At 41.1% G+C, this 24,315-nt stretch overlaps 1 protein-coding gene across 1 annotated transcript; it reads left to right on the forward strand.

The window, feature by feature from the left end:
- Nucleotides 1-10,431: 10,431 nt before the first annotated feature.
- On the forward strand, nucleotides 10,432-23,859 carry TRNT1 (tRNA nucleotidyl transferase 1). Its single transcript, XM_073351149.1, has 8 exons — nucleotides 10,432-10,487; nucleotides 11,266-11,425; nucleotides 16,454-16,647; nucleotides 17,072-17,210; nucleotides 17,763-17,889; nucleotides 19,091-19,284; nucleotides 19,473-19,726; nucleotides 21,616-23,859. The coding sequence occupies exons 2-8, from the start codon at nucleotides 11,266-11,268 to the stop codon at nucleotides 21,862-21,864; spliced, it is 1,317 nt and encodes a 438-aa protein (XP_073207250.1). The 5' UTR covers nucleotides 10,432-10,487; the 3' UTR covers nucleotides 21,865-23,859.
- The last annotated feature ends 456 nt before the right edge of the window (nucleotides 23,860-24,315 follow it).

Genomic DNA, 24,315 nt, shown 5'->3' on the forward strand with positions numbered 1-24,315 from the left:
TACACATCTTGCCATTACTAAATGTCTGTCCCCCTTCCCTGTGCAGCAGCTGCCGGCGTCAGTGTGCTGCGAGCTGCACCCCACAGGGAGAGGCAGGGGCAAAATCTGGAAGCTTAGGGAGGGGCTGCTGCTTTCCGGAGTGGGAGACTGAGGGTAAAGGTTGTCTATGCACACACCACAACCTTCATTCTACCCTCCTTCCCTTCCACGTACACTATTTTACTAACTTACCCCATCAACACTGTTATTGTTAGATGTGCCTGAACCGTTACTTCCACATTCTTGCGGTTTCTAATAAAACAAGCTAGCAGGCTAGCCCTAAAGGTTACGTTCTCCAAGGACCTACATGCCTGTGTTTATTACTGGGTGTAAGAGAAGCCATTTTTGTTTGTATGAGACTGAAAGAGTGATTACTTTTAATGTTTAGTAAACAGCATGGTGTGCTGAGGTTAAACTCGGTTTTTGTGTGTGAAGTACAGAAAACCTGTTCGACTGATCATTCACACATAACCCAGTAAACAACAAGGCAGTACTGACCAGCAGGTTCCCAAACTTTCATATGATGGATTGCATCTTAAGAGAGAGACTGTCTTACTAAGAACATCCTCTGGCATGGCTGCATTCCCTCCCAGTCCGACTCACATAACTTGTCTATGGCAACTACAGCAATTCCTTACATGGAAAAATAACACTGTGAAAGTATTTAGTGTATATTAGCTTCTGTAAAGTGATTTAGCAGCTGGAAGTGAAAAGAGCTAGCATCCTGCGACCTATCAGTTTTCCATGACCCATCAGCAAGTACTCTGCAGATCCCCAGTGATCCAGCAAGTGCAGGTTTGGAAACTTCTGCTGCAGAGTAGCTATTTTTAATTTTGAGTTCATGAAAACAAGGTGTTGTGTAGCATCCAAGTCCCATTCCATTCTCTATGTTTATATCCTGTGGGGAGCTAGTTATTCGCTGGTCAGAAAAGTGAATGAGTCTGGTTGGACCTGTGGCTTTTCTAACTGATCAGTCTCAGGGGAGCCAAGCTTGGCCTCCATCTGCTACTATGGAGTTGGAAGCAGATTTGGCCTGATACTTGATGCCCTTCTGAGATCCATGGGAATTTCAAAGAATCATGCCATGGCCATCCACATGCCTGCACAATATCTCCAAGACCACTTGCCCTCGATGGCAGTATAGCTCCTGAAAAGCCATGCGTCTGTGGATTTCACCATTGGCTGTAATTAGTGTGGTGGCTGTAAGTCAACCTAACATAGGTTGACTTAGGGCTGTAGTGTAGACATGCCCTAAAATGGGCTATTTAATTGTTGCCTAATCTGTATGTAAAGACACAGAAATCATACCAATAAAAAGTCTTTATGTAAGAAAAGACCCAGTGGGTCTTGCAAAAATACGAAATATAGCATTTCTTTAAAATTCCATTTGCAAGCCTCATACAGATTTTCAGTTTTTCTTCTTCCATAAACATTACTAAAGATACAAAAATCTACAGACAATGGCTAGATCATATTTCTGCTAAAACGCATTCAAATTACTGAAAAATCACATACAAATCCTAACAGGGACGTCTGAGCCTCCCAGAGGCAATGCAACAGTACTTACCGTTTAGTTCTGGTATTATTGAAGCTGATGTAATCAGAGTATTGAACTGGATTTCACTTATGATTAAACTTTTTAGCTATGGGAGGTGCTTTATTATTGCTTCATAGCTGCAGCAGTACCCTTATGTAATGTTTTAAAGAGAGCTTTATATTTCTCTGAGTAAATGGGGAGCACAACGCTGGCAATCAAATTTTTCAACCGTAGGTGCCTAAAAGTTAGGCACCTGAGTTCATCTCTAGATTTCTAAAATGCACAGCTTGTCAGATGTGCTGAAGACCCACCTCTTGTACTGACTTCAGTAATTTCAGAACATTGACTTGGACAGAGGCTGCTGGTACTTAGCATGCCTGCAAATCAAGCCATCTATTTAGTAGCTGAAAGATGGATTTGGGTGCCTAACACCCAAGTTTGTAAATTTTTACCTTGGAGTCAAGAGATCTGGTTTCTAATTCTTCTTCCACCACATACTTTCCCTGGGACCTTGGAAGGACACTAGGCCCTGGTCTACAATACAGAATTACTTCAGTATAAGTATATCACTCAGGAGTATGCATAATCCAGCACTATGTCGGCAGGAGAGCTTCTCCCACTGACATAGCTACCGTCTCTCCCAGAGGTGGATTAACTAAGCCGACAGGAGTTTTCTCCCATCGGCTTAGAGTGTTTTCATTAAAGAGCTACAGTGGTGCAGTTGCATTGGTGCAGCTGTGCCAAGCAGCGTTTTAAGTGTAGACCTGTCCTAAGATTCCTGGACCCTCAATTTCCCATTTGAAAAATGGGAGAAAAATATTATACTAATGCAGATCAGTTTACCTTGACTGAATCTTATGTTGTTTTATCCTTGAATCCTTGTGATTTTAGCTCCAAATATTTTCCTTCCTCATTTCTTTTTATTTTATACTTCATTTTTCCATCACCCCAGTAGAGAAAAATTAACTCTTTAAAGAGGCATTTCCATACTCACGTGATACTACAAACTTTTCAGATATATTTATCATTGTTCTTCATCATTTACTGGTGGGTGTGTATGTGAAATTACTGAAAATGTAATCAAACGAAAATGTAAGCAGGGTAGTTGTAGCCGTGTTGGACCCAGGATATTTCAGAGACAGGGTGAGCAAGGTAAAATCTTCTATTGGTGTTAACGGGCCACTCTACCTTGAATGGTCCCTTATACTATGTGCTAACTATTTATGCTAAGTTTCAGAGTAGCAGCCCTGTTAGTCTGTGTTCGCAAAAAGAAAAGGAGTACTTGTGGCACTTTAGAGACTAAGATGCCACAAGTACTCCTTTTCTATTTATGCTAAGCATTCCATTCCATGTTGCATTTTGCTATGACATTGGAAGTACCTTTCCCAGACCTGAAGAAGAGCTCTGTGTGCCTCCAAAGCTTTTCTTGCTCACCAGCAGAAGTTGGTCCAATAAAAGATACTACCTCACCCACCTTGTCTCTCTGATCAAACAAAAGTATCATTTTAAATAATTAGACAAGGTGATTACATATCCACAATAGCATTAACAGCCTATTCACTAATACGCATAAGCATTCACACTGAAATAAGAGGCAAGCACATATTGATTACGAATGGTATAAAATAAATACTGTAGAAAATGATACATAATATCTTCGGTCTTAAAAGACAGCAAAAAGCCACAGTTGCAGAAAACATCTGCTAGAAGTTAAGGTTTTTCTTACTTATTAGCACAGCTGCAGTCTAGTCCACTGTCAAGAGTTTACTGACTGGGAGCAGGTTCCAGACTCTCATTTCCCAGTGCACGAAAGACAAGGCAATCTGTAAAAGGGATACCCATTCGCTCCTCCAAAAAATGTTCCTTGAGGTTTGCAGCAGAATCCTAAGGGTTCATTTCAGATTCTTAGCTCTGTTTCTGAAAACTGGCCTCTGGGCAGCTCTCTCCGTGTTTCTTTTATAACTCTGCTCTGTGTTTAAATGCAACTCTGAGACGTACGTTAGAAATGATGACGGATGATTAATTAGGAGACTGCAGAAAAAAAGGGAACTGTGCATATAACCACAGAATGAAGAGCTTTCTTAAGCATGAAATGACTTTACTTCTACCTGTGTTGGCTTAATTATATACCATAATATGGTGGGACTATAAATAATTTGGCATATAGCAATATGATACAACACACCACAATGATTTTTGTCTTTCATACAAACTGCATCCCGAAATGCTCTGCGGGATAAAAGAATTCTGGCACAAAGTTACAATTAAAAGTGATAGCAGAGGAAATGAGAAATTAAGAAGCAAAGGAAAAAACAAATGTAAAGAACTGATTTATAGGGAAGGCAACTCTGTCATTATCAATGGAAAGTTTCTGTAAAGGAGTAAAAAGGAGGCTAGTTTTAGGCCTGGTCTACGCTTAAAACTTATACTGGAATAGCTATGTTGACAAACCCACCCAGTATAGATGCAGCTACACCAACAGAAGAGTCCTTCTGTTGCCAAACCTAATATTATTTGAGCAGGTGGTGTTCCTGCACTGGCAGAAAAAACTTCTTCATAGCTATGCCACATCAGCCTGGTCTACACTTAAAAGTTAGGTTGGTATAACTACGGCACTCAGGGGTGTGACAAATGCATGCCCCTGAGAGCTGTAGCCTGTAGTCATGCTGACCTATCCCAGGTGTAAATGTGGATTGGATAGGTCGATGACAGAATCCTTCCATCAGCCTAGCTATCGCCACTCAGGGACAGATTCTTAGTCTTCTTACCATCTTAGACAAGTCTGACTGAAGGCCATTATATATATCAGATTTTTTGGAAGAGTTCATTTATACTTGCAGGCATTCACTCTTGCAATGTCTGTTAAGTGTTCAATGCCAGGAAAATCTTTCCACAGCAAAATGCTACTGTGTCAGCTGGCTTTGCGTAAAATGTGAGACAAAAGAGTCCATTTATGTGTAACAGTACCTCCCATTTGAAATGACCATTTCAACACCCTTGCTGCTGAAACTGAGCTTTACTCACAAAGGAAGCCAGGCAGCCATCTCCCAATGACTTTCAATGAAATTTGGATGTGTAACTCCTTCCGGCTCCTTTGAAAACCTGCCTGCCTTCATGTTCTAATGAGCCAAATTTGTCCCTTTACCTCAGTCAGGAGTGTCCTTCTAACTTTCTAAGAGGAAATGTAGCCATTTTTGAATCATTCCCTCTCAGTAAAGGTACACCAGATACCCAAACTATTATGCAATGTCACAGATCATTGTTGAACAGCTCTCAAGTTTAACACCAGAAGTGGCTCCAGTTCGTTACTTGAAGTGATCTCTGTAGTTGATGTATGAGTTATAGACCCATTAAGATCTATATAGACCCCACAAGGCTCTGTGTGGGTGGACACATTTTGCAGAATTGGGGCCTATGTTTGTAAAATATTTCGGAATAGTAAGCATTAGTTACATTTCAGATAGAGTTATTTTAATATTAAAGCGGCCTGAAGATTAGTATGAACTTGTATTTAATGAGGGAATTTTTCTGAACACAATTATAAATGTATTCTTTTGTAACCTTAAGAGGGAGGTCACATGCTACCTTTGCCAGAAATCAGAACATTTGCATTATGATGGTTCAGTGAATAAGAAACAAGCAGGGCCAGGGTAGGTACTAAGCAAACTCCTGCGGTACTTTTCTTTGTGATTGTCTTAAATGCACCAGAGGATGGACCAACATCAGCATCTTCCCAAGCTGATTATGGCTTAACAACAAAATTTTTCAATGGACCCAAACAAGGTCCCACTACACCAGTATATTCCATCTAAAGCCTTAATGAAAGGTTTAAGTGAGGCATAGTGCCCTCTGCACTGGAAAACGTAGGACCATCAGGTTTGCAATACTAGGACCAGTATCCTAACTACTGTCATTATTTCACAGGAAAGCAGAATGTCCATCACCTAATGCACCTCAGAAATTGTGAAATGCTTTTCACGGGGAAGAGATTCTTCTGACCCTGGGGCTAACATTTAATACCCGGAGTATCAAATTCAATGGGCTCTAGCATTGCCTTTGTAGCTATAATTTTGTTTTTCTGGTCACAGAATTATCCAAGCCATTATTAAAGCCAGCTACAGCATATAATGTTCTGACCTCCTGTATTAGTGAATTCAGCTCACTGACTAAACACACTGTGAAGAATTATTTTGCTTTATATTAAAAATACCGGCCATTAATTTCAAGTGACCCCTTGCTCTTGAGATCAAAGGTAAGGAGTACACTGGAAAGCTACTTAGCTAACAACAGGAAATGAATCCATGAATTTGTGGACTCTGAATTGACAGGGCCAGATGCCTTATGTTCTTTTATAAGGGACCACATAAAAAAAAACAGGACTGATATTTAATTTTAAATACCTCAACTAAGTGCGTATATATCTTTCACAGTATTTCTAATGTACCCGTCCCCACAGTCTAGGCTATGATATGACACTCAAAGCTGTTACAGTGTTTACATTTTCAAAGTTTTGTTCAAATAGTAATTAATCATCAAAACTATATCATTTGGTAGGTAATATGCAAATGAAGAAACTGAGGCAGCAAGGTTAGGTGACTTGCCCAAGGCAAACAATGAGTTACAAACAGAGCTGAGATTAGAACTCAAGAAGCTCCTGGCTTCCCATCCTGTGTTCAGAGTACTAGCTCATTATGTTTTGTAGTTTACTGTTCTATCGCTTTTCAGTCTCTTTCTATACACATATCCTCATAAAAGACTTCTAACCATCTTTACTGTCCTTCACTGAACCTTTTGAATCTCAGCTATATCTTCAAATTGAGATACCAAAACTGAAAACAACATTCCAAATGGGAATGTGCTACTTTATTCTTTGTATTTGTGATGTATTGAAAGCTGTATTAAAATAAGATGCTATCATTGTAATTTGTAAAGGGTTTACTGGTCCCGCTTGCAGGTTTGAGGGCTCTATAGGGAAGCATGTAATCCGGGTCTTTCTCAGAAGACAGTCTGCAGAAAGCCAGCTTTAAGTGAGTTGTGTCTCTCTGTTTTAGGGAGTCACCCGCTTTGTGTCTCTCTGTTTTTAAGTTTTTGTGTGTATTGTTCTGAATTCTAAGAAATAAAGTAGTGTTACATGGCAACTGTCCAGCAATAGTATTTTATGTTTTTATTATAACTTCTATATGTCATATAAAAAATATGTTCAGTACCTATAGGCTCCAAATGAGATTGAAGTTCCATTTTGCTACGCACATATAGTAAGAGATAGTCCCTGTCCCAAAGAGCTTACAATTAACAGTTAAACTATGTTCTGCATTATTTCTATCCATAATGCATCCAGGCATGCTGCACACAGGACCTCTGTTCTGCTTGGGCTCTCTATACTGAAATGTAAGGACTAAAGAAATCGGAAATTTGATCCAACTGCATACATCTCTACATCCAGGCAGGGCTCCACCAAAGGTAAGCAGCTGCAACCAGGCCAATCTAGCTGGAATTCTAGTCCTAAGACTTTACCACAGAATACTCATCATGTTTACAGCTCATCAGCAGCGTGGCCAGCTCTGGTGATATTGTTGTGAGACTTGCAGTACTTTTTCTTAAAGTTCAGGCTGCTGGAATCAGGGGATTGTATGTGAATCTCAGCTTTGATTTTTTTTTTAATGTAAATTTCTAGCCCTTATAGTTGCATAGTAAAGCACCCTAAAGGCTCAGAAAGTCCAAGGCAAATAAACACATTTTTTTTTAATCTCATTATTTCTAAACCAGCTAGTCATGAGTTTGCGGGACCTGAGTCATGATCTTTGAACTCTAGGGGTGGGCAACAGTGCATCTGTATGAATTAAAAGACAGTATGGAGTCCCTCATGGGAAGTTTTTAAGAACGGGTTGGATAAGCATCTGTCAGAGCCAGGGATGGCCCAGGACGATGAGGCAGGATGATGGACTAGACCTCGTGAAGTCCCCTCCAGCCACTACATTTCTCTGTTTGGCAACATACTGTAGTAAAATGAGGCTCTGAAACATAAACCCTTGTATCTGAGGCCCAGTATGAGGCCTAAGGCCTGAACTAAAGTAATGATCAAGACTTTGTTAACATAAAGCAAAGCTAAACTGTGAGCCAGAGGCAGACCCTGCTCACAGACGCTGGCAAGAAAAGGGCTGATGTTGCAAACATACACATACCTAAAAGGTACCAGAATACTTAGATACTTGCACATTCCACACAGATAACAAGGAACAGTCTGACCCATCCTAAAGATGGGCAAAAGGGTAATATGATGGATAGAGTTGTTTTGTTCGAACCAACATGTACAAGGTGAGAGGCAGCACCCTACTATTACATTGTAAACAAACTTAGTTAAATTTTGTATTAAGTTTGGGTTATTGAAAACAAACAAAAAACTTTACTATGTTAACTAACAAAAGTTGTTTAAGTTGCATCCCACAGACCAAAGAAACCAGAAAATATCAGTATACAGTGAAGAAACTACCAAGCATCAAGAAAAGAAAAATGAAGTGCTTTATAAATAAGAGACTGGTCAAATACACCTCTATCTACCATATATGGACAATTAAGTTAACTATCAGCTAAAAAGCACTAGCTGGACCAGGAGAAACTGTCATTTAATTTCAACTTGGTTCCTGTGTAAAAAAAGCTGTATTATTGCTGTACTACCATATTATCGTTGTACTGTGGTATTATTTCTGTATTGCGTTATTGCAACCTTGCTAAACCGCTTAACCAACACACAGGTAAAAATCATCAAATGAATGGCAGCAAACAACATGAAGGCAAGGAAAAACAAATTGGTAAAGAAATTAAGTTGCACAGTAACTACAAATTGGGTAAACAAATTCCCTGTTAGCACCAGTCATAATGTGGGTTACTGACACTGCATCCTAACTAACATGTTATTCGAAACAATCTTATTCAGTGTCTGGATATCAATCCTACATCCTGACACAGCAATATTTGATAAATTGGTTACCATCCATTCAGTAGGTTATCTGGAAGACAACATCCACAAGAAACAAGTGGATCTAGGTCTAGTACTGGTGTATCACAGAGCAGTTCAACCAATGGAACAGAGAAGTTAGCCACTTCTGTTTCCTGCCCAGTGAAGCTTACCAAAGGGTGACAGCCCGTAGTAAGGGTAATCTATAACAAGGATGGACAGTACTGTGTACGGGTTTCAGAGTAGCAGCTGTGTTAGTCTGTAGCCACAAAAAGAAAAGGAGGACTTGTGGCACCTTAGAGACTAACCAATTTATTTGAGCATGAGCTTTCGTGAGCTACAGTTACTACTACTGTGTAGTAACTAATTACAATATATTTATATAGAAAGGCCTCAGTGGTAGCGTCACTACTCCAAATTTCTGTTTTACTTCTCCTATACAAAGCACTGTAGGACACATCACAATCCCTATCCCAGTATTTCCAAACACTCAGCCGACTCCTAATAATGATACAAATGGTAACTGTAATTGCCCAAATAAAAGTGGGTTGCTACCTGCAGTACCACAGGGGCCAAATTATAACACCAGATTGGAAAAGAATTGTTATGCTTGGATATAAAGTGCTGGTATATGTACATATACATACATATATGCCCGTATACACTACAAATATATACACCATATCCATATTATTCACATATATTAATTATTTGGGAGTGCCTCTAATGCTCAATCATAATACTACATTCCTCAGTCATGGTCCCGGGCCTAACATTCCCAGGCATTGTCAGGGAGCACATATGTACTAGCAGAACTATAGACATCTGATCCAGGGAGCTAGAGACTGTGTTTCATTTGGCAGTAAACCTGGCTGGGTGCCTTCGTACCTTATCTGAGTCTGTGGTCATTGGGTGGTTCTTCTCGAGATCCGTTGTGCCAGCTGATCTGCAAAGAGCTGGGACAACACACAGGGAGAACACACATGCACGCAGCCGACTGTTATCAACATTGGATAGAGCAGAGCACCACACTGGTGATGTCTGACAACACATACCTATTACCGTACACTGTATGTTTCTTCTGCCCACCTTACCCAAGAGTGTATGGAGGTTCTCATGCTACTCTGCGGGCTGGCTTCTGATTTTCTAGTGCAACGGATGAATGCCCCAATTAAAAAAAACGAAATCAGTGAATATCTAAAGAGAAAGCCACAACCCCCCCTGGTTTTGGACAGCTACATAAAACTCAAACACTGCTGAAAATAACCCCACCCCCAAATGAAATTAAGAAATGCCAAAAAACAGAAGCACTGTCTGTGGGTTAGTGACAGGATCAGTCAAGGTGCCCTACACAGGTGAATAGGGCAAGTGACCAGCTGTGGGGTCCCTCAGACTCGCCCGCGGGCACTTTTGCGTGGGGATTTATTTCACCCGCAGCAGGGATGCTCACAGGAGCGGGAGGCTCATCGTGACCTCCCCCAGCCTGGCCCACAGGACGCTGAGGCGATCGGGGGCAGACAACAGCGTGGAGCTGGTGCAGGTTGAAAGCTCGGTGCTGGCTGTCGAGGGGCTGGGGGGTGAGATGGAGCCCACGGTCCCACGGCCTTCGCCTTTAGGGGGCGCTGGAGTCCCCAAGCCCGCACCTCCCCCAGGGGCCGGCAGGGGGCGCAGAGTCCAGCAGCCCGCACCTCCCCCAAGGGCCGGCAGGGGGCGCAGAGCCCAGCAGCCCGCACCTCCCCCAGGGGCCGGCAGGGGGCGCAGAGCCCAGCAGCCCGCACCTCCCCCAGGGGCCGGCAGGGGGCGCAGAGCCCAGCAGCCCGCACCTTCCCCCAGGGGCCGGCAGGGGGCGCTGGGCCTGTCATCCTCCCGCCCCGCGACTGGCTCCTCCCCGCTCACGCGCCCTTCCCGGAAGAGGCGGCCTCGGCGGGCGAGCTCGGCACGGAGGCCGCAGGCTGGGTAGGGCCGCCGCCGCCTCCCCCGCCCCCGCGCGGTCTAAGCGCCCGGCGTGCCGGGGCCGCTCCCTTCAGGCCGGACCCCGCGGCGCCTGCCCCGGGCCCAGCGACGCCCCCACCTTGCGGCGGGCACCGGGCAGGGGAGGGGCGATGGGTCCCGGGGGCAGCGGCTGCCCGGGCTCGGCCTGGGGAGGCAGATCCCGGCGCCGTTTGCACGGGGCCGAGCCTTTCGCTCGGGGCTGCCCCGCTGCGATGCCGGCCCCGCGCGGGGGTGGCAGACCCGACCTGGGGCCGCCAGTGCGGTCTGTGGGCAGCCGGCCCCCTCGGAGTCCTGCCTGGGGCGGGCCGGGGGTCCGGAACCCCGGACTCAGGGGGTCTTGGGGTGCAAGGAGAGCTCCCCCCCCCCCCGCACTGCGCGCCGGGCCGGGGTCCGGACTCGGAGTAGCTCTGCGTGTGTGTGGACGCTCTAGTTCTGGAATCAACCTGTGGGAGCCGGTGGAGCGAACCCGGAGCAAGGCACCGTTCGTCTGGCCTGAGCGCCATTTAGTTTCCCGTTTGTAAAACAAAGGGGGTGATGCTTCCTTATCTCCCCCTGAGCAGACCTGCCTTGAAGTTCTGGAGGCGCTGGGGTGCTGTGGCGATTGAGGGGCGCGTTCACGTCAAGATCAGTTGTTTGACCCTTCCCACCTTGTGGAGAAGCTGCAGAGAAGGGGAACTTGGCTTTTCCCCCCTCAGCGATGGGCTCCGTCCCAACTTATACTGGGTCCGTTTCTTCTCCTTAGATGTGGTGCCAGCTGTTCCTGCCGCGCTGCAGGGCGGGTCTCCACCTCTTCCCCCTCGCCCAGAGAGGGGTCCGGGTCCAGGGACGGCACTTGGTCACCATGAAGCTGGAGTCTCCGGAATTCCAGTCTCTCTTCACCCCAGGGCTGAAGAGTGTGGCAGGTGAGAGATGCTTACACTTCCAAAAAGAAGAGAACTTGTGGCACCGTAGAGACTAACAAATTTATTTGAGCATGAGCTTTTGTGAGCTACATCGGATGAAGTGAGCTGTAGCTCACGGAAGCTTATGCTCAAATAGATTTGTTAGTCTGTAAGGTGCCACAAGTCCTCCTTTTCTTTTTGCGAATACAGACTAACACGGCTGCTACTCTGAAACCAGCTTATACTTCCATCCTCAGAGGTGACTTCTGGTCAAGCAAACCTCTGGCAGGGGAGTTCAGAAAAGTGACCAGATTATTGTAGCTCAGTAGCTCAGACCACTGTTAGCACTGAATGGAATTTGAAGGGGTCCAGGCTGCCACTCAATTGATGAAGCTAATAGAGGGAAGCTTACTTTAACCTTGTGTGGGCACAGCATGCATTGATTAATGGTTAGAGAAATATGTATTGGAACAAATTTGAGTGTGGACGCAAGTGCATTTCTCACCAATGAAAGGCTATCTCCATCAGATGTACACATGGCCTTTATCTAGGCCTGTATGTAGGAGGGGCTAGGTAGTGGTGCATGCTAGAACATGTATGCTTCTGTTTACCTGTAAAATTCAGTTCTTCCTGCAAACATGACTTTGTGTAAATGGTTCCATATTCATTGACTCTTACTCCACTTATGAGCTGAGAAAATGAAATGTGCAACCGTATCGTCCAATGTGCAGATATTGTTCTCTGAGTCAAGTTGTCTTGCAGAAGCACAAGAGCGTGAGTACCAACCTCGGGGCACACTGTCAAAATGCAGGGAACAAGCCCCAAATTAATTGTGAGTTCTATTCTTAGATTTATCAAGACATGAGAAGTAATTCTTCCACTCTCTTCAACGCTGTTGAAGCCTTAACTGGAGTATTGCGTCCAGTTCTGGGCACCACACTTGGAAGTTGGGAAAAGGAGTGGACATATTGGGGAGAGTCCAGAAGAGAGCAACTAAAATGATTAAAGGTCTAGAAAACATGACCTGTAAGGAAAGATAGAAAAACTTGGGTTTGTTTAGTCTGGAGAAGAGAAGACTGAGGGGGGATGTACCAGTCTTCAAGTGCGTAAAAGGTTGCTATAAAGAGGAGAGTGATAAATGGGCTTAAATTGTAGCAAGGGAGATTGAGTTAGACATTAGAAAAAACTTGCTAATTGTCAGGGTAGTTAAGCACTGGAACAAATTATCTAGGGAGGTTGCAGGATCTCTGTCATGGGAGGTTTTTAAGAACACGTTAAACAAATGCCTGTCAGGAATGATCTAGATAATACTTAGTCCTGCCTCAGTGCAGGGGACTGGACTAGATGATCCCTTGAGCTTCCTTCCAGTCCTGTGTTTCTATGATTCACATTTCAGATATGCCCAGTTTGCAAGTAAAAAAAAATATATATTTTTTTTTCACGTGTCGTCTGCCCAAACCCTGGGTGCTCTTGCAGTCGAGCTGGATTCTTTTATTTTGCTCATAGGTATCTGCCAAATTGCACCTTGGCAACCGCTCTGTCTTCAGATTATAGGTAGCACCTGTGCAAAGTTACCTAAGGCTGATAAGTGTCATTGATTGCAAAATCTGAAGTTTATGGGGCTGCAGGCAGGAAGTTACATTTCACTTGGAGAACCTCTGTTACTGGTGGTGATTTATGAAATGGAGAGAAGTAGGAGTCCAGGGTGAGTTTGTGGGTGATGGCATTTAGAAAACAAATCTTTTCACTTCCAAAGTGAGCAAATTTGAAATGCAAATCAGTGAGACAGTGTATATGGAGTCCCACTGTGACATTTTTAGAGATTCATTTCCTGAGGGTAGAACTGCATTCTAAACTCAGAGATCCTGTTAGCTTTGTAAATATATTAAAGATATGATGGTACATATATTGAATTTGGATTTGCTCTAGTGTCTTAGACAAAATTTCATTGACTTTGTGTGCCATTTGTTTGCTGTTCCTTCCAAAAGTTGGGGTGTTTTGTGTAATGTGTGAAGTGTTTGGGATCTTTCAGGAAAGTATTATGTAAGTTTAATGTATTTATTCATTTATTTTACAAAGTGATTTAATAATATTTTAAAGTGGCTTCTTCATAAAACATTTTATTCTAACTTTTTAAGGGGACACTTTCAAGAATAAAGAACATTTTAATATGGCTGATACTAAAATGCCGAACATTTTTTGAACGTTATTGAAACTGAAAGTTTTAAACAGCTGTTTTTTCCCATGTACAGTAACTCCTCGCTTAACGTTGTACGTTCCTGAAAAATGTGACTTTAAGCGAAACAATGTTAAGCGAATCCAATTTCTCCATAAGAATTAATGTAAATAGGGGGAGTTAGGTTCCAGGGAAATTTTTTTTCACCAGACAAAAGACTTCTATATATACACACACGCACACATACACAGTATACATTTTAAACAAACAATTTAATACTGTACACAGCAATGATGATTGTGAAGTTGGTTGAGGTGGTGAAGTCAGCGAGTGGAGTATTTCCCAGGGAATGCCTTACTACTAAATGATGAACTAGCACTCAACTGAGCCCTCAAGGGTTAGCTCATTGTTATTAATGTAGTCTCACACTCTACAAGGCAGCACAAATGGAGGGTGGGGAGACAGCATGAGAGACAGAGACACACCCTGTGTGTGTATGTGAGAGAGGGGGAGAGAGAGAGATGTGTATTGCCCCATTAAGTACACTGACCTCACTCTAAGTACACTGTCTTTTTAAGTAGATCAGCAAGTTGAGACAGCAGCTGCTGCCAGCAAGCTCTCCCCCCCCCCCCCGTCCTGAGCCCTGTCGTGTCGCATCCCCCCCTCGCCCCTGCCATGGAGATGGGGTAAGCGGGGGGCAGGAGCAGGGGGGAGGGAGACACCCTGACATTAGCCCCCCCTGCCCTTCCCCCTCCCCTTCCACAGCAATCAGGAGGCTTCTAGGAGCAACTCCAAAGCAGAGGGCAGGAGCAGCACACGGCAGTGGGGGGAGGGACAGCTGAACTTCTGGCAATTGGTAGCCTGCTGGGTGGCTGCAGCACAGGGAACTTAGGGGAGCGGGGAGCTGATACGGGGGCTGCTGGTCCACCCTGGTTCCAAGCCCCCACCAGCTAGCTGCAACGGGCTGCTCTTTCTGCAAGCAGTGGACAAAGCAGACAGCTGCCAAACAACGTTATAAGGGAGCATTGTGCAACTTTAAACACGCATGTTCTCTAATTGATCAGCAACAAAACAATGTTAACCGGGATGACTTTAAGTGAGGAGTTACTGTATGTTGTTTCCTTGTTTGCATTTCATTCAGCTAGGACAGTATAATTGGCACATTGGTCAAAGCCATTTCAGTCAGTTTTTAGTCCATTTGACATTTTGGTTCTCATGTGTGGGTATTGTTAAGGATTTCGACTCTACAAGGGAATATTTATCCTCAAAACTCTTTTAATTGAAATAATAAATGAAAACATTTTTATTCACAGTAGGTTTATAAACAATGAAAAAATCAACAATTTTGTTCCTAAATTAGTATGTATTTTTGTTTCTTCTGTCTTCATTTTACAATGAAGAGGTCTAAAAAAACCCTGCCTCACTTTAGCAAACTTGGACATTTGAACACATTTTTATGTATAATATGCTCTTTGTGTGTTTCTCTTTTCTTTATAGTTGAAAACAAATCTCACTTCTTGAGTCTGACTTTTTCTTTTAAACTTGGGGTGGAACAACTGATTTTGGCACCACTGAATAAATATGGTATTGCAGTTACACCTCTGACCTTGAATTGAGGTGTATCACTTTTGAGGTTACTGCATCAGTAAATCTGTCAAGAAAACATGGGAGATTGGGAAAACTGCACTGTAATAATATTTACATAAATTTTAATGTGTCACGTGCTGGAGTGTGGTAGTAATGTACTGACCATGCCTCTCAACTTTAAAGAGGGTGTCTTTTGAAACCTTATTTCAAAAAATATTTTAAATTTTAGTAAAATTAACGTATTGCCTGAAAGAAAATAAATATTTTGTTTCTAACTCACAAATCTTGCAGATACTTTTATTTCAGTGTGTTGCAAGGCTTGCAGGAACCACTTTTCTAAATTAATTGAGGAAGTTGGCCCTTTTTGGTAAAATATTAAGAATACAGGGAGATCTGTACTTTGCCATATATTCTTTTTTACCAATTTCAAATATGACAATCATTTGTATAAATTCCAAAGAAGACAGTGCTCCTCATAATTTATGTCAAGAAGCTGCTGAAGGCAGCATATTAAGTTCTTTAGTTCTTCAAGATCATATAGGCATTTCTTCACATTCTGTGTCCAGTGACAAGAGAAGTCACTACTGAACCATTACTAGCAGTAATCTTTAAACCAGTGATACTGACTGAGTCTCGCAAGTAAGAAGTGGCTCTTTAATGTGTCTCCTGCAGCTCTCATTTTGCTGTGAGACAATGAATTCATGCTACTGTAGCTCTTTTGGGTAATGTTGATCGCTAATTTGGGTTCTGAACCACTGAGATCTGGGTATCGCTGCTTTAAACTGTTGTTCGCATGTTTTAATTTCACATGGACCCAATGTTCAGGCACTTGCACAATTATTCTTGTTTAGGTCCTCTTGTGGTGCTATTCAAACTTTATAGCAAGTATAACCTTATGCAAATTTCAGTAATCTAAATATTTATTTGTTGAATGCACAAGGCCTATATTGACTTTCTTTGTCTTTTATGCAAAACAAGCCTCTGTTAACATGATGTACTGGGCTAGATTTTTCAAATGTGTGCATGCGATGTCATGAATGCAAACATATTTGCATCCATACGTGGCCAGTTAGGCAATCAGCTGGCTTGGTTGTATGTGCACATGACTAGTGGTTTTGGTTTTGGGGGGTTTTTTTATATGCAATCCTGGTATTTGTGCATATTTAACATTTGCAATATCTTTGAAAATCTGCCCCAATATGCATGAGTCAAATCTACAGCTGGTTAAAGAGGGATATTACATTTTTAAAAGAAAATATTCTTACCAAGATTTTTTCCCCTCCCAGAGTTATTTGAAAAGGAAAAGTATGAATTAAGAATAGCTGGAGGTGCTGTCAGAGATTTATTAAATGGAATGAAACCACAAGATGTGGACTTTGCCACCGTTGCTACACCTACTCAGATGAAGGAAATGTTCCAGTCTGCTGGTGTTCGTATGATCAATAACAAAGGAGAAAAACATGGAACCATTACTGCCAGGGTAATCACAAACTAGGTTTATGAATCTTGTAGGCTCTTAGTAGTTAGAAAAAATCTGTTAGATAGTCCATCCCCATATAAAAGCAGGATATATTTTCCCCAATACAGGGTTTATCCAATAGTAAACTGATACTATGCTTGATCTTAGCCAAAGTAGCATTGCAATTATTTCCTCCAAGATTTGTATAATTATTTGGCTTCTGTTTTCTGAACAAAAGTATAGCACCCCAAGTAGCATGAGAAAATTAAAAATAAAACCTTATCAAACGAACCTTACCTAAAGGCAATGAACGTATTCTGATTTTTCTGTTCATTGTACATTTGTATAGAAGGTGGATATGCACAAAGAAAATTTAACTCTTGTACATTGATTCCTTTTCCTTATTGTGTTTGAAGATAAAACAACAATATTGTGTGAATTGCAGCTCCATGAACAGAATTTTGAAATTACCACACTTAGAATTGATGTTGTCACTGATGGACGACATGCAGAGGTGGAATTCACAACGGACTGGGAAAAAGATGCTGAAAGAAGAGATCTTACAATCAACTCTATGTTTTTAGGTAACTTCTTCCAAAAATAAAATACAATTTCTCTCTTAATGTTGAAGGCAGTGTTTCATCTAGGCCTTTGCCCAAAACCAGAATTTGCCTCCATAGCTAAATTGGGGGTTGCACAAATGGGGGAGGTCTGACCGATCAGAGGATATCTTGGCTTTCAGGTCTTCTGACGTGAACGTTTTCTTCATAGAATCATAGGACTGGAAGGGACCTCGAGGTCATCTGGTCCAGTCCCATGCACTCGTAGTAGGACTCAGTATTATCTAGACCATTCCTGACAGGTGTTTGTCTAACCTGCTCTTAAAAATCTCCAATGATGGAGATTCCACAACCTCCCTGTGCAATTTATTCCAGTGCTTAACCACCCTGACAGTTAGGAAGTTTTTCCTAATGTCCAACCTTAATCTCCCTTGCTGCAATTTAATCATTTACCCAGTAATAGAGTATTGTGTTAAAACTAAGTGTATAATCTCTGCTGCTTTAAATCAACTAAAATTATAGGTTGTTTTTACATTTACTTAAATACACCTTTTAAAAACACTTTTTCTTTACTAGGTTTGGATGGCACGCTTTTTGATTATTTCAGGGGTTACGAAGACTTAAAAAACAAGAAAGTAAGATTTGTAGGACATGCAAGCCAGAGAATACAAGAGGATTATTTACGAATACTGAGATATTTCAGGTAATATTTTGCTTTTCTAAATAAAGAAATGAATAACGTTATAGTTATTTTCAAACAAAATCTTCACAAGAGTGTTATATTCCACAGCCAGTTGGATAAATAGAAGCTTAGTGTGTCATGAAAAACACACAAGCCAAACTCATATAGTGCCTTGTCCTCAGTAAGATGCTGAAAATAAGGACTCATGTAATTTTGGTAATGATTTTCCTTCTGCGGTGATAAATAGGGTGATGGGTCGTACCACACTTGTTTCTGCAACCTCATGTCCCAGTTATTAACAAAACATGGAGATGGAGAAACAAGACTAAGTCAGCTTTAGAACTGAGGAGTTAATTAATAACATGAAGCTCAATTTACTGGTTACTCTGACCCTCAATGGATCTAATGTTACCATGCCTAGAAATTTTCAGTGCTCAGTCAGCTTTTCTTTTGTGATCGTCTCTGATTCTGGACATCTGCTGCCAAGTTCACTACAGTGGCTGGGAAGGTTAGTGGGTGTGTAATATGATTCTTCTGTTGAGGAATGGGGAATGTTGCCATCTGTTACAGGGGAAGTAAGAGTAGAGCCAACATGGCATTAAGCTGTCAGGATGGCTTATGAATGACACGTTATCCGAGAACATGCAGAGAGAAAAGGAAAGCGGTATTCTGAAGACACAAAAATTGGATAATCATTACAAGATTAGAAACTGCTTGGTTCATTGGGAGTAGGTCATAGCAGTCAACAGCCAGCTTTTCAAAGGTATTTATTTAGCCATCTAAAGATCCAAACAGGCACCTAGTGGAATTTTCAAAAGTGCCTAAACAGATTAGGTGCCCGACTCTTGTTAGGCACCTAATCTATTTAGGTGCTTTTGAAAAACCCACTAGACACCTAAATACCTTTGAAAATCTGGCCCTAAGAGACTTCAGTTCTGTCCCAAGATCTGCCACCAACTTTCTGTAAGACCTTTTGCAACTGCACCTCAGTTTCATTTGTAGAATGAAGTGATGATGCCTTTGAAAGTGTGATGTGCTTTGACATCTGTGGATATATAAAGCACTCCATAAGTTCTAATTATGTAAGATCAGTTGCACTTTAATACTCCATGAATACTTTAAGATTAGGACAGTTAATATTGCCCTGAGGTAATTTTCTGAAGAGAAGTATTAAACAGAAGAATCGTTAAATGTAGTAAGATTTAGAATTCTTATTTTGTAGGTTTTATGGAAGAGTAGCAGAAAAGCCTGGTGACCATGAACCTAATACTCTGGAAGCAATTAAGAAAAATGCCAAAGGTTTGGCTGGAATATCAGGAGAGAGGATTTGGGTGGAACTGAAAAAAATTCTTGTTGGAAACCACGTAAATCATTTGGTTCGACTTATGTATGAGCTCGATGTTGCCCATTATATAGGTAAAGTACAATGAGGGTTACATAAGAATTCTATAACACAAATAACTGCAGACCAGCATATTAAGATGGCAGTAGTCTCCATAGTCATTTGTGTTGTCGTGCAGTACTTGATTAGACCATTTCTTCTGCTGATTTGCTAGTTCTTTTGTAACACTATTTCATGATACTTTTTGTGTGTCCCCCTTCAGGATTACCTGTTAATGGGAGTTTAGAGGAATTTGACAAAGTCAGTAAAAATGTTCAGAATCTGTTTCCAAAACCAATGACCGTTCTAACATCACTGTTCAAGGTGCAGGATGATGTCATAAAACTCGATTTGAGGCTGAAAATCTCAAAAGAAGAGAAAAACCTTGGCCTTTTTATAGTGAAGCATAGAAGAGACTTAATCAAAGCTACAGATAGTCCAGAACCACTTAAACCATATCAAGACTTCATTATAGATGTAAGTGCATTTCATGTCACTGTCTATTTTATTTCTTATATTAAACTCAAAGCTCTCACTTAAGACAGACAGGAAAAGAGGCAGCATCGTCCAACGCAGAGGACCCTGGACTGGGAATCAGGACTCTTGCGTTCTATTCCCAGACATTTTACTGACCTGCTTTGTGATTTTGGGTTAGTTACTTCACCTCTATACACCAAAGTTTCCCCACCTGTAATACAGGGATCGTGATACTTTCCTTCTTTTCAAAAGTACTTTGAGGTTTGTGGATGAAAAGTGCTATACAGAGTTAACTATAGTTTACTTGTGGCGGAATTCTGCGTCAAAAAATTAAAAATTCTGCACATAATATTTTAAAATTCTGCATATTTTATTTGTCAAAATAACACCATTATAATCACACCAGTTTCAATTGTTTTGGTAATTTGTTTCAAAATACCTGTCAGCAAGTATGGCAGTAATAATACAGCCAAAAAAAAAAAAATTATTCAGGGAATGTTTTTTGGCAAAAAGATTCCTTACTAGGCAAATTAATACAGAACTTTTTGGAGTAATTCATTTAAACTACAATACAGAAACATATTTCTCATACCCCCCAGAAGCCGTGCAACGGCTTGGGGGAGTCAGGGTCAATGGAGGAGCTGAAGAAGAGGGAAGGAGCCTGGGATTGAACCTGGAGGGTTGTTGAGTGTGGGTGGGAGAAGTATGGAACTGAGGTGGGGAGGTTTGGGGGTCAGAGGAGGAGTTGTTAGGAAGTTAATTACTATAATAAATCTATCACTTGCAACATAAAACACCAAGGTTTGATATTTTGAGACCCCCTTCAGAGCTGCTATTCGCATGGGCACCTGTATCACACTTCGATACCTAAAAAAGCCAAAATTTTCAAATTTGATGGTTTGTGTTAGGCTCCTAAAAGCCATATGTATGCGCCTTCTTAGAAGTAATATTTTTAGCAGTGCTGAGCTGCCCCAACTCCGTAAGGTAGCAGCTTTTGCATGGGCCTATTGGTCTAACTTTAAGGCAGCCAGGTTTGAAATGTTGGAGTTAAACATCTGAAAGAAAAATTTTGAGTCAATGCTACACAACTCCTTGTAAACATATCTGGGGAATGATTTGTTAGTTTGGCTATGGCTGTCCCAGGTGATCTCTCCTGCTGTATCAAAACAGAAGAAAAAAGGTTGACTTCAAGGGACCCTAACCATAAAGAGCTTTATAGATCAAATTCAACCATTTGAATTGTGCACAAAATGAACTGAAAGCTGGTGCAGTCTCTGAAACACAGGTATAATATGTTCCTTGTGAGAAGTACTATTAAGTAGGCAACCAGTGCCATTCTGCTACAGCGGAAGCTTGAATAATTTTCAAGTGTAGCCCCATGTTGAGTACACTGCAGTACTCTAGGCTGGAGGTGAGCAAGGCATGGGTCACTCTGGTAATAGCCTCTTTGCCAATTATATACCGGAAATAATGGCCACTACTACTACTACTATCTGGGTTTCCAGAAGCCTCCAAGGATCTGCCAAAATCCCCAGGTTGCAAACCTAAGTAATAAAAGACAGGCTCACTCCCTTGGGATGAAAAATATCTTCTGATTTGTTCCACCTTCCCCAAAATGCTAAATCCAGCTACTTATCTGAGCCAGTCTGGTAGCTACAGTGGCTCTATTGCAAGTGCCAATCTTGGTTAGATGTTGGGGAAAGCTAATCAACTGCACAGTCAAAATGGAGATGTTATGTATATATTGTCCATTAGGGCTTTACAGGCTGTCAAGCAAGTGCCGGTTGTGGTGTCAGTTTGTGATGTTGAGTAGGAACAACATCAGCTGATCTGAGACTAAGCTGTTTTCTGACACTTAATAGTTGTTGTGTGTTTTTGTTTTGTTTAAGTCTAGGGAACCTGATATGAACTCCAGGATCTGTGAGCTTCTAAAATACCAAGGAGAGGAGCATCTTCTAAAGGAAATGCAAGAGTGGTCTGTCCCTTCTTTTCCTGTCAGTGGCCATGATTTAAGAAAAATGGGAATTTCTTCTGGAAAGGAAATTGGAACAATGTTACAGCAGTTAAGGGATCAGTGGAAGAAGAGTGGTTACCAAATGGATAAAGAAGAACTCTTAAATTGTGTAAAGAAGGTGTAAAATGTACGAGTAGTAGGGTTTGATGATTTATTAATACACATAATTGTATTTACCTTGTTACAGGAAGAATCAAAATATTTGTAAATATAATGCTACCACCAACCAATATTGCATTTGAGTTCAAGACTTTTAGGCACTAAATTGTTTCATGTTCAAAATTCATACTATGCTCTGAATGCAGGAGTTTAGCTCTGCAGTAACATGGGGCTTTATTTCTGCCAATCTGACTGAAAACTCTACCTCTGTTTATGTTTAAATGGTAAATAATTAATACCTGGGCGTTTTTTATCTCCAGTGTTCCTAATGGCAAGTAGAGGTGACACAAGGATTTTTGATATTCTGTCTTAGCTACAGACAAGGTGAATGACTTCTGTGCTCCAGATAAAAACCTTTTTAATGCATTATTTTTGCCTGGGGGGAGTCTCATATTCCTAGACTAATGAGATCTAAATATTTTTTTGTAGTCAAAGCTGAGTATCAGCTTGAAAGGTTCACTTCAGCAGTTCCCAAACAAATGATATCCTATCATGTGAAACAACCCTGTTTTCCTGAAGCTTTTAGTTTTTATCTTAATTCCTAAATCAACTTTAGATTAAACGGATGACTAGTCTAAATTGATATCATAAATATCTACTTGGGTATAAGTACTTTTTATGTCTTATGATTTTTCAGTCATTTGTTTCTCCATTTTACAAGTATACAAATTTTTGGAGCCCCTCTGTCCTTTTTCCTAAAGTATATTTTAGTTTTTATACATGAAATGAGGAATATTAAAGTGTAACATGTAACCACTGAAAACTAAAGCAGATCCAGAGCAGCTAGTCCAGATTTCTCCTCCCAGTGTCAGGTAATCACATTTTGTCACAGTAAAAGAGAACCACCTCGTATTCTCCTTACTGATTAGAAGTAATTCCCTTCTTACCTTTCCCTAGAGTCACAGATATCAAAGGGAGTAAAAGGGTTAGGGTGTGTTTGCTTGACATACCCTAGGCAAAGTGAACCTGAACTGCGTACAGGGGTGTATATGTAAAGCATTTGAGGGGATAAGAAACTGACTGTAAAAATATATTTACTACCATAATCCCCCCACACCTCTCAAAATAACTGACTTGGGGTCGAGTTCCTGCCACCCTTACTTATGTTTAGTGTCATTCAATGAATAGTTGAATTGAAATTAGTGGGATTAGTTCAGAAAAATAGACAATGACTCTAACATTAGATGGCAGTAAAATCAGCAGTTTTACAGCAGGACATGTATTTGTGTGCTTTTATGTAGCTAATTATTATGGGGTGGGTTGGAATTCCAGTTACTTACACAGTCAAGACATGATAAATTGTTCTGTAGATATTTAGGGCCAATGATCAGAAACTGAGGAGAAAACATAAATCCTTGAGTACTGTATTTTCATACTAATAAGAGCATGGTTGTATTTTATTAGTCTGTTGATATGCTTGCAAGCGTTTTATCTGTACAATTTGTTAAAGTATTTTTTTTAATTTTGCCTGGGAAAACAGGATACAATTTAGCACTGAAGTAGATTCTTCCTTCTAAGGAACTTAGAACACTTTACAAACTTGAATTAATCCTTAAAGCAGCCCTTGAGGTAGCAACTCAGTGCGGCAGCTTTGAAAATTCTCTTTTCAGGATGAAACTCTGAGGGAGGGTTTGGCATCTTTGACTTTTCCATCCTTAAACTTCACACTCTCAGCAGATGGAGAAGCAAGTTGTTTTGAAAGTAGTGTGATTAAATACAATCACTCTGTTTTTATTGCAACCTGATTAGCATCTCAGATCAAATAGCCCAATTAAAATTCTTATTAAATGTATGGTCCCTACCTCAGGTTCATTGAATGCTCAACATTACTGTTTCACAGAATTTGGAAGAAATTAAATTAAAAAATGTGAAACTGTGAGACATCAATTTTCGTATCTGTAAATGACTATATAACATTTTAAACAAACTGTATTCAATTAAACTCTACAAAACATTAAAAGCTGCTGTTAATAGCTTTTCAATTCCACAATTAAGCAACAAAAGCTGTTGCAGAGATCATGGTCAAATTTACTTTAAGTAGTGCATTCCGTAATAGTGGCTTAATTAAGATATATATTACTGTATTCATAATTTGTATTAATTTGTAAAGTTCCATATAAGTCACATTAAATCAGGTTTGGTGCACTGTGGGACATCCCTGTTCCTAAATGCTGTGCCCCTTTCTCTGAGGTGGCTGCCACCATGATGGTTGAATGGATTATTTCTCATGTTTCTGTAAAGCTGGAGTAACTAAGCAAATTCAGGCCTGGTCTATACTACATGGTTAGACATAAACCGCCTTGTGTCAATCTAGCTGAGGCAGTGTCTTCACTTACATTTGGCTCCTGCTGACGTTAAGTGTCTCTCTAAGCCTATTGTAACACCACCTCCCTGAGCAGCTTAGAGTCACAGTCTA

Source organism: Lepidochelys kempii, chromosome 7 (assembly GCF_965140265.1).
Source record: "Lepidochelys kempii isolate rLepKem1 chromosome 7, rLepKem1.hap2, whole genome shotgun sequence".
Taxonomy (NCBI): domain Eukaryota; kingdom Metazoa; phylum Chordata; order Testudines; family Cheloniidae; genus Lepidochelys; species Lepidochelys kempii.